The sequence below is a fragment of the Excalfactoria chinensis genome, chromosome 8, assembly GCF_039878825.1.
Source record: "Excalfactoria chinensis isolate bCotChi1 chromosome 8, bCotChi1.hap2, whole genome shotgun sequence".
Taxonomy (NCBI): domain Eukaryota; kingdom Metazoa; phylum Chordata; class Aves; order Galliformes; family Phasianidae; genus Excalfactoria; species Excalfactoria chinensis.
This window is the reverse complement of record NC_092832.1, coordinates 18,985,868-19,002,436: the sequence shown is the minus strand read 5'-3', so window position 1 is coordinate 19,002,436 and position 16,569 is coordinate 18,985,868. Positions and strand designations below refer to the sequence as shown.

Here is a 16,569-nt window from a genome sequence, read left to right as displayed (position 1 = left end):
CACGATAGCGCCAGGTGTGGGTCCAGGCATGGTGAGCGAGCTGGGGAATTATCGCTTCCCCATGGATTCAGGTGCCTGAAGCCAAATGTTTCCTAAGGGTGCGGTGACAGCCACAGCCCCGCTATCACGGCGCCTGGCCCACCCCATGGCCAAGCAGTGGGGATGCGGGGGCTGGCCGATGGATTTTCCCTTGTGCTCTGGACAGGACACAGCCCAGCACCCTACAGTGTGGGTCAGACGCCAGCCCTGAGTACATCCCTCAGTGGAATCACGATGTTCACATTCCCAGGGAGGCAAGATCCGACACCACCTTGCTGCCCCCCAAGACCCCAATCCCAGAGCACCCGAGTAGCATTCCACCCCCAGTATCCACAGCCTAGCTCTATTTCCTGCCATCTCCAAACCCACCACTCTCACCATGAAAGAGCCCCCAGCTCCAACCCTGTCTCCCCCAGGGCCCCAGTCCTGCTGGCAGGTGCCTGCATGGAGCCAGCCCCGCTGCTGCTGTGACTCACCTCGCTGCTGGGACCTGTTGTTCCACGCCTTGCTGCTTCCCTCCCTGCTGCCTCAGCTGCACTCCAAGACTGTGGGTCCACACCATGAGATCTGGAGGGGTCCCACCTGCTTTGCTGGAGCATTTCGGGTCCCTGTGTGCCCTACCAGGCCACAGCAAAGCATTTTCTGGCTGGCCTTTGGCAAGGGCTGTTCTCTTTCCTAGAGCTCATCTGGCATGGAGTGTTTCCCAGTGCTTCTGATGTTGTTTTCTCACTGCTCTCACAGCTCTGCAGGGCAAGTTTACCTGGGCAGGGACCGGGCACGCTTCTCCAGCAATCAGCACACCTTGACCGAGGCCATGGGGAGAGGTTGACTCTTATTAGCAACAAATTAGGGGCAATTGCCATTTTCACTACAGCCACTCCTGGCCCTGGTAGGGATCCTGGCCATGCCTGGGGTAGCTCTGCCTGGGATGGAACCCTCTGCCCTCAGCTCAATGCCAAGCAGCACACACAGAGCGAGGCCCTGCTCCCGCCCCGATGATGAAAGGTGAAGAAGAACTGGTTTGTGCTCTGATCTCACAGCCCAGCCTCAAAACAGCCGCGGACCGTCACCGCGGCTCCCGAGATGCTCGAGGAGAGGATAGCAGAGCCAGCCTTTCCAGTGGGACAGGATGGTTGGAGAAATTCATCGTTCCCCTGGAAATAAAAATAATAATCATAATAAAAACACAAAGCCAGAGATTACTTATACGCACACAAACACAGAGGCACGCACTCTCTCCCCATCTGGCTTTGCCAGCCTGACTCATCGCTAATTCAAACAGCCCACACCTTTCCCTCTCCCTCCATGTGACATTTTGAACGAGCAAAGGGGAAGAGGCAGCAGTCCCAGAACTTTGCTGGAGCCATCCTGCTGGTGTCATACCCTTGTCTTTGGGTATAGGGTCCCAGAATTGAAGCGTCCCAGGAGCCCATCATAGCTGCCGTGCCCCAGTGCGGTCACCCCACAAACACACCCCTCCGAAACTGGGGCAAGCCAAGTGCGGAGGCAGCTGCAGAAAGGACAAGTGACAACTCAGTGGGTTGGTAACACCTGCTGATGGAGTCCCATGTGCGCAGGCAGAACACAAAGTCCCAAGCTGGCTGCCAGCCTCCTGCCCAGGGCAGAACCAAGGGCTGTAGGCTGGGTACTGGCCCCAGGACAGCCATTCCCTGCTCTGCCATTCCCAACTTTCCTCCAGCTGAGCTCACCACAGCAGGAAATGGGAAGGAGCAGGCTCAGCCCAGTTCTGCTCAGGGCACAACTCCATCTGATTTCCACCTGCGGGACAAGAGCCCCAGGAGAAGTCATCACCACAGGCAGGGCGATGCTGGGGGCCAGGCATCATGTGCTCCCAGTACAACATCAGGCCTGGACAAGCCCCAGCTTTTGGAGGGCTGCATGCATCACGGGTAATCAGCCGTGGGAGGGAGGGATGGAGCCAGACCTGCTTGCTGAGCTCAGGACCTGCCAGCATTCTGCTGCTGAGTCACCCCATTAACGCAGGGGAAACCTCAGCACCTGAACCCAACAGCACACGGGGACAGGCGGCCACACGCAGCTCCCGGGGTGAGCACACAGCCAGTGCCACGCTCCTGCTGCAGGGGACAGCGGGACGGAGCGCTCAGGGAAGGCAATAGGGCTGACAAGGCTGCCAGGAGGGTTTAAGCTGCCGTTCCCCTCAGCTGTGACTCACCGCAGGACCGGTCACACCATCCCTGAGCAGCAATTGCCCCATCTGCAGATTAGGGAAACTGAGGCACGGGGAAGTGGGGTGACTCAAGAGCTGTTGCACAGGAGATGCCGCTCGGATGCCGAGGGTTGGGCGTTCCCCATCGATCCTCCGCAGCTAACTTAAGCAGAAATGAACATCGATGTAAATATTTACTGACAAGCAGCCCGGCCTCACCCACTCCTCTCAGAAGACAGCTTTAAAGTAAACTCTCCTGGCTTCTTTCATGTTTACGTCTTGTTTATTTATTATACAGCAGATCACAATATTTCAACAGTTTGCATATAAAGAAAAGTAACATTTCAGAGTGCGAGAGACCTAACGTGCCCAAGCAGAGAAATGTTAATTAACAATATACACAGACAGGAACAGTGCACTTCCCAAAGCTGAGACTCATCTGTGTTCCCAGCTGGAAGAAAAAAATATATATTAAAAAACAGAAACATTATATATTACTGCTTTGTTTAATTTACATCTTGCTTTGCAGAAGCTGCACATAAAAAGATTCATTTTCTTTATGAGTTTTCTTTCTTTTTCCCCTCCCCCCCCCCCCACTCTAAGAAAGTTTCAAGTATAGCAGAGACCTGGGCGTTCAGAGCTGGACTCACTGTCCTGTACACACTAAGATTTCCATAAGCAGCATGGGGAAGGCAGCCGCAGCAGTACCTGGTGTCATCCTGAGGGGAAGAATAGAAACTAAAGCAGACCATTGGTGAGAACCATTCGGGCTCCCAGGCGGACAACTGTGCACATAGGATCGGACAGCCCAGGGGGTCCCAGGCTGGTTCTGGGGGCACCCGGCTCCTTGTGTGATGCAATGCTGCGCTGCCGACCCCCCTGCTGACACTTATACCCGTGATTAAGTCCCACTCTTACCCCACACTCCCCCAGGATTTTGGGCCAGGAGGTTTGTTCTGACAGCCACAACCGAGAAGAGCAGAACCCAGAGTTGTGGAACAAGGATCTCCAGGAAGAGCTTGGCCGAAATCAGCCACCACCATCCCCAGAGCTGCAGGGTATCAGGATCAGGGAGAAGGTTTTGAAGCCAATGCCAAATACAAGCGAGGAGCTCTGGGGACAGATCCCTGCTGCACCAGCCCTCCAGCAACAGGAGCGGGCCGAGGGAATTCTCATAGCCCTGCTCCTCACCTCCACCCCACAGCAGCCCATCCTTCCCCCAGCACGCAGCCGAGCTCCGCTCTCACAGCAGAGGCAGGAGAAGAAAATAGTTATCAGCTACAAGCGAGAAGGGCCGGGCTGCTCCCCCAGCGCTATTTACAGCAGGAGCTGCTCCAGGGAGTCGCTCGGAGGAGGGGCTGCCGAGCGCGCCTGCAGCCCCCCGCTCACATGTGCCGCTTCATGTGCAGGGCCAGGTGGTCGGAGCGGGAGAAGGCCCGCTCGCAGAGGTGGCACTGGAAGGGCCGGTGCCCCGTGTGCTTGCGGTAGTGGCGGGTCAGCTCATCGGAGCGGGCGAACTTCCAGCCGCAGCCTTCCCAGGTGCAGTGGTAGGGCTTCTCACCTGCGGGGAGAGGGGCTGTCAGTGGGCGCAGCACTCCGCGTGCCTTCACCTTCCCTTCCCAGCCCTCCTGGTATATGGAGGAGGTCCCTGCCCACCACTCCTATGCTCCTTCATAGAGAGGAGATCGACTGCGTGCCACTGCCTGACCCACCTTTCCTTTCACCCCGATCTTCCTGTCCTCCCCCAAGTGCATCGCTTCCCCGCTTCCCCCAGCACGAGGCCCACCTCTGCCCCACCGCAAGAACCCCTCCACGTGCTGCTGCCCCTTCACCCGTCCCTGCTAGGAACCTCACTCACCACGTGCCCAGCTCTGCTACGGGGCTACACCAAAGCACTCCCACCACGGGGACTCCACTCCCTTCATCCCCAGCCCAGTTGTGAGATGTGTCCATCCAGGCAACTATGTGCCGCATGTCGGGGTCTTCAGCACACCCAGCCCCACATGCAGCCCCCCCCGTCTCTCACAGCCCACCCCAGCCCGGCCCCACCGCGTGGACCCTCCACATTCTCCACCGTTGGGGCTGTTACTGCATCCCCTCCATGCGCCCTTATCCGACCTCACCGGTGGGACCGAGCGAATAACCCCGTGAGTCCCGACCCTCACCGGCCCCCTCGGGGCTTCCTTACCCGTGTGCGTCCGCATGTGCGCCTTGAGGTGGGAGCTCTTGGTGTACGTCTTGCCGCAGCCCGGGTATTCACAGTTGTGCGTAGCCGTCCGCTTGCGCGCCCACGAGCGCCGGCCGCGTTTGGGCTTGCAGTCCTCGGGGGGGGCCCCGGCCGGGAAATACTCCAGCACCGGGGAGTTAGGCGGCGTGACCAGCAGCCCGGGCAGCCCCGCCGGACCCGGCCCCGGCCCCTTTAGGGGCTCCCTGAAAACACTGAAGTGTCCATGAAACTGAGGGGCCGGCTGGGGGGCGAAGTGGGGCGCGTAGCGATGCGGGGCCACGGCGTAGTGGGGCGGCAGGTCGGCCAGCAGGTGCGGGTCGGCACTGGGCAGCGGCTCCTCGGGGGGCCCCAAGCGGCCGTGGGCGAAACCAGGGTACGGCAGCGGCGGCCCCGACACCGGGCCCGGCGCCATGCGGGGGGGCTTGTGTTCACCACCTCCCGGTCCCAGGTACTCGCCGCCAGGCAACCCCAGCATGCAGGCGCGCTCCTCCGGCTGCTCCTTCTTGATGCGAGGCCCGAAAGGCTGCGTCGGGTCCAGGGGCAGCGGGCGGGACAGGGCCGGGTGCAGGGCCGGGTGGTGGTGGTGCGGGTGGTGGGGACCGCCGGGCACCCGCAGCTCCGTGTACTCCCTGCGCTGCAGGTCACAGTGCGCGGGCAGGTCCGGGGTGAGAAGCTCGGCCACGTAGCTGTGGCTCTGGCCGTCGGGATACGGCGCCGGGAATTTGCCCGGCGTGGGATAGGAGCCGTCGCTATCGTACGTGGTGCCGCAGCTCTCGGGGGTCTCAGGCAGAGGGTAATTGGGGCCGGGCGGTCCCTGCCCGCCGCTGCTGGTGTGCGCCAGGATGAAGTCCAAATCCACGAATTTGCCCAAGTCGTCCTCCTCCCGCTTCACGGCAGCGGCGGGGCCGTCCTGTTGCAGCATCCTCTGCGGGAACAGCGGCGTCAGGAACGGGACAGCGGGGCACGGCTCCCCCCACCCGTACCCCCTTGCCCGGGTCGGCGGCTCTCCCTGCCCACCCGACGGCTCCGCACCGTTCCTGCGCATCTCCAGCGGCGCCCTCCGACGGCGGGGGGACCGAGCACCGGACCCAGCACCCCCGATCCCAACACCCCCCTCCCTCGGGGCTCCGTCCCCAGCGCCCGCTGCTTACGTGCAGCATGTCGGCGGGCCGCTCCTCCAGCGGCAGCAGGTTGGTGAAGGTGGAGATCGAGGGCAGCGCGCTCTCGTCCACGGCCGCCGCCATGGCGGGCCGGGACCGGGCACGGGGCTGGGGGGAGCGCGGGGCCCGGCTCCGCTCCGCTCCCCGCGGCGGCGGCAGCGCTGCTCTGCGCCGCGCCGCGCCCCTAAGCTGTTAACAGCATGGCTGAGTTCCTATTGGCCAGCTCACATTGATATTCGCCGCCGCCGCTTTCTATTGGGTACTGATGTGATTAAGCCCCGCCCCTAGCTCTCAGGCCACGCCCGCCTCCTTGGAGCTGCCTCGACGGGTCCAGGCGGGGGGCGGCAGATGAGCCCCCACCCGGGGTGCGGGGTCCCCAGCTCTACAGCACCGTCAGTGTCACGGCACGGCTGGGCCTGCCCGTGCCCGACCCCACGGTGCGAGTGGAGAGGGTGCCAGCTTGGGTCACAGAGCCGGGACGCGCGGCACAGGGGGGCACGACGCTGCCTGACCTACACTGGAGTCCGCGTACACGAGTGGGAGAGAGCAGGGCCAGCACGGAGGTGTGCTGCAAGCCGGTGCCCCCACACCTCTCACCTCTTTTAACGGTGAATATCAGGCTGCGTCCCCTGCGCGGTGCAATCAGCAGCACGGAGCGTACAGCTGCCATCAGTCCGAGCGCAGGGTGCGTGTGTGAGCAGAGATAACCGCACCAGGGGCTGGCAGCCTGCTTGCCAGCTCCTCATCGCACCCCACAGCCCCGCTGGCCGTTTGCCTGCCCTCCTGGGGACCAGCACCACGGCAAAGCCTCCAGCTGCCCCACCGCAGAGGGTGTAAGTCTGCCGTGCCACCCTGCTCGCCCCGCAGAGTGCCATCCCCACGAGACCTCCCTGCAGCAGCGAGCAGGCTGCCACATCCCCACTTGCAGGGTTGCCCCTCTCTGTGCCACCAAGCGGGGATGTGGCACAGGGATGCGGGGCTCTGGGCAGCCACCCAGGGACTCTGAGCCGTGGTGTGTATCCCACTGCGAGAGCACTCCGCTTGGCTTCCCTCCAGGCAGTACCAGGAATGGCCCGGTTTCTGTTGCGCTTGTCAAGGAGCCATAGCCCTTATCTCTCCCAGCTTGTCTCCCTGCTTTCTGGGGCTTTCCATCTCCAGATACCTTTCTAAGAACTCGGGCTGCTGCCGTCGCTGCTCAGAAGCGAGGAGTCAATTTGAAAAAAAACACACATAAACACCCGAGGTGTGCACACACACACACACACACACACACACACACACGCACCGCCGCTGCTGGATCCAAAGCCACCCTACCAGTTGCTTTCATCACCGTGCTTTAATTATAAGGGTGGAGCGTTGCAATAAATTATTTCGGTAATCCCGTGGAACAACAACGATTCAGATCTTCCCCTTTTACCAAGAATCCCTGCCCTCGTTTCCAGAGCACATGCTGGGGCTCTGCCCAGCGCTGCACACCCGCCAACAGTGGCTGTGGCAGTGCCACCCGATGGGTTGGAGCATAGAGCTGCCACGTCCTTCCCCTGAAAAAGCCACCTCTGAATGGGGAAAGGCTCCAGGTGTGTGGGCACCCCGCTGGTCTGGCCCCCGGAGTGCCTTGCTGAAGTCACGGGCTAATCCCATTATTTGTTTCTTGTCCAAATAATAATTAATAGCGTGGCAGTTCCTGCCCAAAACTTTTATAGATAAGTGAGAGCAGATGCCACAGGAGATAAGTGCTCATCCCGCTTGGCTTTCCCCTTTTCCAGGCACTTTTCACAGGTTCTTCCAGGAGACGCATCACCAGTAGACCAGAGTCTTTCTTATGGTCAATGTTTCTTGCAGATGTGGGGAGCTCCTTATGTTTGCCTTAGAGAGGGGCAGCATGGAAGGGCAGCACCGTGCCCAGCACTGTGCGGGTAGCACAGCAGAGCTCGGTGCACTGGGAGCCCCGATGGATGTGAATGGGCTCAGCCGGAGGCAGACAGCACGCATGCAGCCCTCTGTTGACAGAAGCCCATTTAGGAAACATGAATTATCTCCCGCGCCGCTGCAGCAGACTGTAAAGTAGATGGCATCAGACAAGATCAAACAGCAGCACAGCGGGAGAGCAAACAGTGGGAGGGAAGGGCTGTGAGCCACAGCGGCTGCCCAAGTGGAAAGGGTTAATGGTTATCATGTATGTTTGTAGGTGCTGGGGTGTGTGCTTCCACGGGTGGCATTGGTTCCCCATGTCCCCTCTCCTCTGGGGAACTTCAGACTCCCCGTAGCATTGGCCATATCACCACAGCCCAGAGAGCTTCAGCTGCAGTGGGTGACACAGCTGGAGCTCCAGGGGCGTCCTGCAGGATGGTGCGGTGGGGATGCACCACAGGCTGGAGGGACACCTGGGGTCAGGAAGTGAGGTGTCACTCCCTCTGCCTGGAGCTGGCCCATGCGGGGAAGGGTCCAGGAGACCCCAGACCTCCCTCCATCCCCACCAAGTCCCCTTCCCCTCCTGGAAAGAAAAGAGGAACTGAAAATGAAATTAAAGCATAATTCAATCCGGAGCAGGTCCAGAATAAAGTCATCTGCTCTTATCGTGCACTGGCAGGCTCTTCCCGCTCGGCAACAAACACAATGTTATCAGGGCACAGAGGGCAGATTCGTTTGCACCGGCCGAGAGAGCTGCTGTGTCCGCCCTGCCTGCCCAGAGCCCGGAGAGCACCGGGACACACGGATGGGCCTGAGGGCTGCGGAGGGCAGCAGCACCCCGACACCATTGCTGTGGGTCACCTTGGATGGGGCTGCTGGCTCAGGTCCCTTCTGGGGAATACCCAGCACTGCAGAGGGAGCACTCAGGAGTGATGTTGGATGATTAGAACACACGTCTCTGTCTCTCGTGAGCCTTCCCAGATGCCAGGGCACCCCAAGAAGTGGCACAGCCACCTGCCCTGCACTTTGCCATGTCACACAGGGCAGGTAGAGCTGGGTGTCCCATGCTCTCACCATACACTTCAACACAGACCACATCCTGCATCCCGCATCCCACTTTGATCTCTGCCCAAGCCCTGGCTGTGCCCTCACTGCTGGGGCTGCCGGCCGGGCTGTTATGGGGCCAGCACAGCCTTCTGAGTCTTTCTTTATATACCCCTGTTATTTTTAACTCTGCCTACGCAAATCCCAAATCCGGAATGAGCAGCGGCCCGGGGCCAAGGGGAAATGGACATGGTGCAAATTTCCTGCCCTTTTTACCTCTCTTCCTCTATAACACACAGCAACGTTTTTCCTCCACTGCTTAACTTTCACTGGTACAGGAAAGCTGAAAGCACTGGGCCCAGTGTGGAGCCACGGGGGTGAGCACTGTGGGGTTCTTCCCCCATTGGGTGCGCATTGCACTTGGAGATGCTGGGAGGTGCCCCGAGTCACACCACAGCCCCCATGGGTGATGCCACAGGCTGGAAATATCCCTCAAAGAATCCAATCTCAGCCATTCTCCCATGAGCAGCCTCCATCCCTCATCTCTTGTCGGTGTTATAAGGGATTCAGCCCCCAATTAACTCCATCTCACAGTGGGTGGGTACAACCTCCCTTTCCCATACACACATTAAACCAGGGAAAGTACCAGGGCCCATCCCTGTGCTCATCCACCCTCCTCCACACAGGGACACAGTGTTTCTCAGCCCAGTGCCACACAGGTGTGGCTGTGCTGCATGGGGCACATCAGTGGCAGTGGGGAGGAGTGACACGGTGCTGAGTAGAAGGAGCCCCCTGTTACCATGTAACATTGCAATGCACAACAAAAGGATGGATTTTTTCCCTTGTCCCAGCCCGTGTAATGCACTGCTGAGCCCAGCCCATGGGAATGCTCTCTTGTTGGAGATATCCAAATGGGAATACAAGCTGCCTGAGCCCAAGCCCAATTCCTCCCTTTGTTCTGGGGCTCTGGCAACGAAGGGGTTAGCAGCGAGGCGACAGGAACTCGCCTTCTCTTTAATTGACCTCTGATGATGAAACAATCAAGCAAACAATTTAGAAATGTGCATCCAATGAGATCATCGGGAAAAATTCTCCGGGAAGGAGCCCGGGGAAAGGAACGTGGCGGTAATCCACCTGCTCCTGGCAGGGTGTGCTGGGCAGGGGAGAGCGCAGGTGGTACCGCTGTCTGTCATCTTGTTCTGGCTGTCCCCATTGCCTCTGGGCCCAAAGCCAGGCTGGTTCCTGCCCCCTCCCATCAGGTACCCATCCTCCATGTCTCCAAGCCCCCCTAGGCTGCTCAGTGCCTGTTTTTTCCCTCTGCCAGTACCAAGTACTTCTGCAGCGACATCACCAGGGCTGGCTGGAGGTGATGCAGTCACCCCAGTGGGCACTTTTAGGATGGGACCCCGCTGAGGGAATCCTCCCATGGAATGGGAGACTCCCACCTGCTTTCCCCCCCCCCGGCCCCCGAGAAGGGCTGTCACTGCTCCCTGGCCCTGGTTTCCCCAACCGCGGCTCAGGCTCTGGCTTTGCACACAGCAGCGGCTATTGCTGGCCCCAAGGATTTCCCTTCAGCACGCTCTGCCACCAGGGCGGTTTTGAAGACAATCTTAGCCCGAGCCTTCCTTCCTCGGCTGCCAGTGATCTGGTGCCGGGCTGCTGTGTTTGTGTTGTGTGTGCGTGTGTGTATCTTCAAACCGCAACAAATATTCCCTACTCGTTTTCTTTCTTTTTATTTTTTTTTTTCCTCCCTCAGAGCCTTTTGGCTGTGGTATTTAAATAGTAGGTGTGGTCCCGGCGCTGCGTGCCAAAACCAACACGAGCTGCGGAGCAGATAACCCTGCGAGCAAACGCAGCAGCAGCAAAACCACGCCGGGGCAGGCAGCAGTGCTGGGGCGGGCACGGAACACGGGGCAAACAGCATAGGGACAGCAGTCGCTTATAGTGTCCCTGTCCCCTTCCCCAGCACTTGGCCAATGGGGTGTGAGAATCCCCTCCAGTCCTGGAAGAGAGGAAAGCTTCACGAAGAAGCTAACTCTCACAAATGGAAAGCCCTGAGATAGAGTGAGCCAAAAGCCCTGACATACGCCGCGTGTCATGCATCGCAGCGTGAGTCACCCAAAACACAGCCTGCTGCTGCCCTGCCCTGCTTGTGCTGACGGTGCTGGTATGAACAGGGGATGGAGGGGACTCCAGTGCTCGTGGTCCAAAGATGGGCAGAGAGAAATCTGGACAAAAAGGTGGTGAAGAAGAACGGTTTCTGTGCAGCTCACCTGCAGGCATCCCAGCCACAGCTTATGCAAGGGCAGCATGAGATCCCCTTGCTCTGGATAAGCTCTGAGCATTGCGCGTAGGAATGGAGAGGGGCTGCCTCAAAGTGCTCATCAGTCTTCAAAGCTTCCTGACACAAAGTCCCCAGGAAGCCCTGGAGTTCACCTACATTTGTGTCAGGTCCCATGTTGCCCACGTTGGTTACTGGCACCTCTGGGCAGCAATCACAGCCAAAAAGATGGAAGGAGATCCTTATCTCAGCCTTCAATCCCAGAGCTTCCTCTGGGGCTGGAGGGTGGCAGGGTTCCTCCAGGAGAAGCTCTCGAAAGGCTTTCCTCTGAGGGAGACCCACTTGCCAGCACTTGCAGTTCAGTGTAAGCTGGCCGCCCATGTGGGGGAGGGTTAGGGGAAAGCCGGTGCTTTCCCACCCCCAGCTCACACTCTTAGCTCTCCTCCTCGCTCTGTGTGTGGCCCAGGTGGAGGAACACCCGCTTTCTCCTTCCTTAACCTCACACCCCACGGGAAGCAGGCAGCAGGGAACCGCCATCCTTTCAGTGGGGTCCCAAAGCTGACAACAACTCCACGGCCAGGGGTCACCCCACAACCAGGGTCAATGCCAGGATATGGGGGTTCTCCTCCCCATCCCGTTCTGAAGGGGACAGCCATGTGTGTGCAACACTCCTCGTGTGACTGTAACTCCAAAGGAGCTGAGAGCACTATGGAGGACATGGACCCTCCTTTCTCCCCAGGATACCATGCCCTGGGGCTGCCTGTGGGATGCATCTTGCTATGGAGCACCATCCCCTGATCTCAACATGCATTCAGGCTACAGGCAAACAGCTTCAAGCTCAAATACTGCCTCCAGTCCCATCTATTTTTCCCTGCTCTGGTCTCCCCAATTCCCCCCCATGTGCCAATGAGGGGCTTGGCATAGCTGCTGCATCCCATGGCTTCTCCAGGCCCCTGGGACCTCTCAGTGCCACTGGCATGTGTCCCAGCTTGGAAAGGAAAATAAGGTTCGGATGTTACCTCCCCGATCAGGAGAGGAAAATTCTTTCCAGCAAAATAAGCTTTTAGTCCCTAACCGAGTGCAGCTGACATTGGGTTCCCCAGATTTCCAGCCAAACAGGGAATTTTCCACCAACATCAAAGCACAACAAAGTGATTTTGTGGGGATGGACAGCATGGCTGTGTGCTGCACACCTGCCCATGTGCCTCCTTGTTTTGGAAAGTGGCCATGACTGTGAGTGATCGCAGGGGACACAGAGGTCTCCCATTCCCCTCCTGCCTTCCCTACGACGTAGGGTGAACCTGCGGGGCTTTTTCCAAGTTTCCCTTCCAGAGATGTCAGAAGGATGAGGTCTGACTGAGCTCATGACACACATGAAGTGGGACACGGACAAGTCTGAAGGTGGAGAAGAGGGGTTCTCATGGAGATCTGGGTGCTTTGGACTGGTAAGGTCACGCTGTCCCCACCTCTGCTCCCCATGCACAGCTCCACATCTCTTTTTCTATCCTGGGCTAGGGACTGGTACACGTGGGGCCACTGGGTAGCACGGGGTTCCCAAGGCAGCAGAGCCCCGGCATCACTCCTAGCTGTCAGGATTTAGGGAGCCTGGTTGCTCCTACAGTGGCTCAGATTTGGGTTTGACATAATGAATCTGTACTATCTCTTCCTGTGCAAAGGGGGTCACAGCAGGCATGAGGACTTGGGGGTACTCTGAGAATGGGGGGATAGCGGGGGGTCAGATCACTCTCCGGCCTTAGGAGGGCGATTTCTTCCTGAGATCCTCCGGGAGCGGCTTTTGTGGATGCACCTCCCCGTCAGCGCAATCTGATGCACTTCAAAGCCGCCTGCCCTGGGGACATTAGCGTCAGGATGGGGGACGTGGGGGCAGCCCGGCCGGGGAGAGCGCTGGGGATGGCAGGAGTCACCTCCGGGAATCGGCACTTTAAACAAATGGGTTCATTTGCGGGAACGCAGCGGCTGCTGGCGCATCAATGGGCAGATTAAGGGGCCGCTCCAGCCGCCCGGGAACCTTTTGGTCTGCGGCCAGGTCTCCTTATACCGAGGCTGATTTGGGGATTCTCTTCCCTCCGAGTCCACAATTGCAGGATCATTTGCATGTAAAATGCGAGCTGGGCCCTTTAGCAGCTCGTCTGCGCCTGATAGCGGGGCCGGGGGAGCAGCGGGCACTAAACTCGCTAATGTAATCAGAGGCCTCTGCACATCAAAGCTCCCTGGCCCTTTTAGCCGCAAAGCTCCCCTCGGCCACCTTTCATCAGTGCCCGGGCGGCTGTCACCAGCATCTCGTGCATCCCTCAGGTGAGGGTCCCACCCCACGGATGCCCTCAGACCCCTAACTCCAACCCATGCTCGCCTGGGCATGGTGCAGGGCAGGTGCGCATACACACACATACACTGCAATTAGCATCCAGGGCTAATAACCACATCCGAAAGGAAACTGGCTGGGGCAGCACTGGACCGCATTCCTCGTGCAAGGGAGCGGCACTGTCCTCACCACCTCTGCCAGGTGTCCCTAGGGAAAGGACCAGTGCCCTAGTGCCACATTCCGACAGGGACAGCCACTTAACGGATGTCAGTCTGGGTTGGATGGGTGGTTGGCATGACAGGATGGCCAGTCTGCAGCTGCTGCAACCCTGATGCATGCACATGGAGCTGCCAGCATCTCCTCCTCTTGAGAAAGTGCTTTTCTCCTTGCTCACCATCCCTGCATCCCTCTGAGCACTTTCTCCAGGCATGGGTAGGACAGTGCCCCACGGTCCCTGATCACACTGCACTATTCCCATGAGCAGCACAGAGCTGAGCCAAGCCCACATCCAAAGCTGGGTTCTCATGCTGCGGGCTGGTGGCCCTACAGACCCTATATCCTTGCTAGGTCACTCTATAACCTTTGCCATAGACAGTGGCTGGAGACCAGACCCCACCTGGATGGGATGATCTGATGCTCACCTGCAAATGTGACCCAGCTCAATGTGCAAGGGAGCACCTATGGGTGGCACGTGGGTGCTGGCTGCTGTGCCTTGGCGCCGTCTGGGCGCTGTCCTGTGGTTCCTGGTCACCAGTCACCTCTCACAGCAAACACAGCTGCTGCTCCATCCTTCCCCATGGTGCCAGTGCCTGTTTATGGTGCTGACGTGTACGCAGCATGCAGGTAGGCACAGCAATCCTGAAGCACTCATACCAGAAGGATCCAGCACCCCACAACTTGCAAGGAGCAGGGGGGAGGAACTGTGTGCCCTATGCTGCCTGCTCTCTGTGTTCTGGGGAGCCTTTTGGGATGGAATCCCTGTGGCTTCTAAGTGCTGGGCAAGTGCAGCGGGATGCGGCCCAGCCACAGGTCCCACCCCAGCAGTGGTAGCTACTCACTGCCCTCACTGACCCTGTCCACAGGTCTCTTCATCCTCCTGCTCCCACCAGTGCATCCCCAAGGAAATGAGCATCTGTGGGACAGTGGGATCCTGTTCGTGGCCGTTCTTGTCCACAGAGCAGTGCCTGGTGCTGAGCTGGTATTGGTGTGATGATGGGACATGTCCCCAACAGGGTGCTCCCTCGATCCTGTCATGTCCTCCTGTCCAGCCTGCGATGGGGTTGGCATCATACCTTCTGGTGGGACATGAATGTCTGCTCTGGGTGGGATCCCACAATGGGGGCATTTCCAGGGGATTAGTCACATGGAGCGTGGACATGGGGCTGCCAACACTGCAGGGTGGCTGCAGAAATCCCCAAAGCAAATACAACTGAGCAGCAAGCAGCCATGTGGGGCAGGGAACACCCCCAGCAGCAGGTTTAGGGCTAGAGGAGTTGAGCTCCCACAGGCCACATTAATCAGTGTTTGCATTTGAGGACCCAAAAAGCCGGGATCTGGCAAGCTGGGCTGGGTGTTAGGCTTGGGGGTGTTTGCTATCTGCTTGCATTTTTGGGGGGGTTCCCTGCAAGCATCCTGGGAGCTGGATAAAGCGAGGGGCAGAGCAGAAGGATCAAAGGGGAGGGCTGAAAGGAGCTCCTCGTGAGTTGTGGGTCATTATCTGTTATTAACATCTGTAATCTCCCGGAGAGCAAACTGAGATTTACAGCCTGTTATTAGGCTATTACTCAACCTGTTGTGCAATAGCTCCGTTTGAAAAAAAAAAAAAAGAAAAGAAAAGAAAAAAACAAAAGAATGTGATTAATAGCCCGCTAATAAGGGGGAAATCTCTCCTGTTTCATTCAAACAGACTCCAAGAGGATTCCAAGAAGGCACGAGCTCTCAGCCTCGGTTCCCAGGCTGGATGCTGGACCCCCTCCCCCTCCCACCACCTGATGCCCTGCAGGCAGCGCGGGATGGGAGGCACGGGCGGCAGCAGGCACAGATCACCTCTCCAAGCTCCTGGGGCTCAGAGGTTTCAGAGTGTCACCGCTGTCCCTTCCAGCTCTGGTTCCATGTGAGAGGGGTCCCAGCGGCTCCTTGCCACCCCCATGGTCACTATCTGGAAGATGTGGAAACTCTGACTCACCCCCCTTTCTTATCCCAGCGTCTCACCTTTTGTTTCGCAGTGACTCGCACCTGACTCATTTTGACCCCGCAGTTTCCTGCACTCTGGGCTTTCGCTGCTCATGGACACCCATATCCCCACTACGGTTTCACCTCATGCTTCTCAACCTGCTTTCCAGGCACCTGAACTGGGAGGTAACCCTGGACTCCTCCAAATGTTGCCCCAATGCCATGGTGCTGGGGATGCTCTCAGCTCCATGCTGTCTGAGCCCCTCCGCCTCTGGGCACTTCACCTCCCTGATTCATCCTTTGGTAAAATGGAATCAAGCAAGTGAACATCCCATGATCATTTCCCCCAGGATTTCATAGAATCATTAGAGTTGGAGAAAACCACTAAGATCACCTTGTCCAACCCCAACCCACCACCAATGTGCCCACTAAACATGGCCCTCTGGACCTCCAGGATGTGGTCCCAATCCAGGAGGCAGTCTTCAGCACAGACACATGAGAAAGGGAAGATGGCAATAAACTGGTGTTTCACATCCTGAATTTGGCCTCTGCCTCTGATTGCACTGATGGCCTTGAGCAGCCCGATGACTGCACTGTGTGGTTAATTGGATTGCAGCTGCCCTACTGCTGCTTCTGTTGCCAGCCTGGGTCCTGCCCCACACTCCTGGGATGTTCCAGGAAAGACACACCTACTTCTCTACAGCCTTTTTCTCTCTGTGGAGCGTTAAATCCCCTGGCTTCCTCTAGGACCCTGCCCACAGGGACTCACGCAGGTGCACTTGAAGGGCAGGGCTCCAAGGGATTGCTGCGCTCTGCTCCTTGGGGTGTTCTCCATCCCTGGCTGGAGGCACCATCACACGTCAATATTGGTGCTCCAGGGCTTCCTACTGGTCTCTAGGGCTGTCTCATGCCCATCCTGCTGTGTTCTATGCAGGCTGAAAGCTTGGAAGCTGCGTCACCTCCAAATGGACACACTGGGAGGGTCGGGTCCTTTGTGCTCCCAGCAGCATGAGGTGTGCTTAGGAACAAAGGTGGCTGGAGAGGGCTGGAAACAGGGTCTGGAGCCTGGTGGGGACATGGGCAGCATGGCAGGAGCATGTCCTGAAGCTGGTGTCCTCCCTTCCCGCAACCCGCCACCCTACAAGCCCAGAGGCTTTAGTTCAGCCACTGGGGACCACCAGTGGAGCTGCCACCACCACCCTGTCCCCCAACAGCTGGTGTGGG

General features: G+C 58.5%; 1 protein-coding gene across 1 annotated transcript; it reads right to left on the bottom strand.

Annotated features, from left to right (window-relative positions):
• Window positions 1-2,498: 2,498 nt before the first annotated feature.
• On the bottom strand, window positions 2,499-5,772 carry KLF17 (KLF transcription factor 17). The gene is made up of 3 exons (XM_072343265.1): window positions 5,606-5,772; window positions 4,416-5,379; window positions 2,499-3,788 (listed from the first exon to the last, which is right to left on the bottom strand). Exons 1-3 carry the CDS (start codon window positions 5,696-5,698, stop codon window positions 3,613-3,615), a joined length of 1,233 nt encoding a protein of 410 aa, XP_072199366.1. The 5' UTR covers window positions 5,699-5,772; the 3' UTR covers window positions 2,499-3,612.
• Window positions 5,773-16,569: the final 10,797 nt, after the last annotated feature.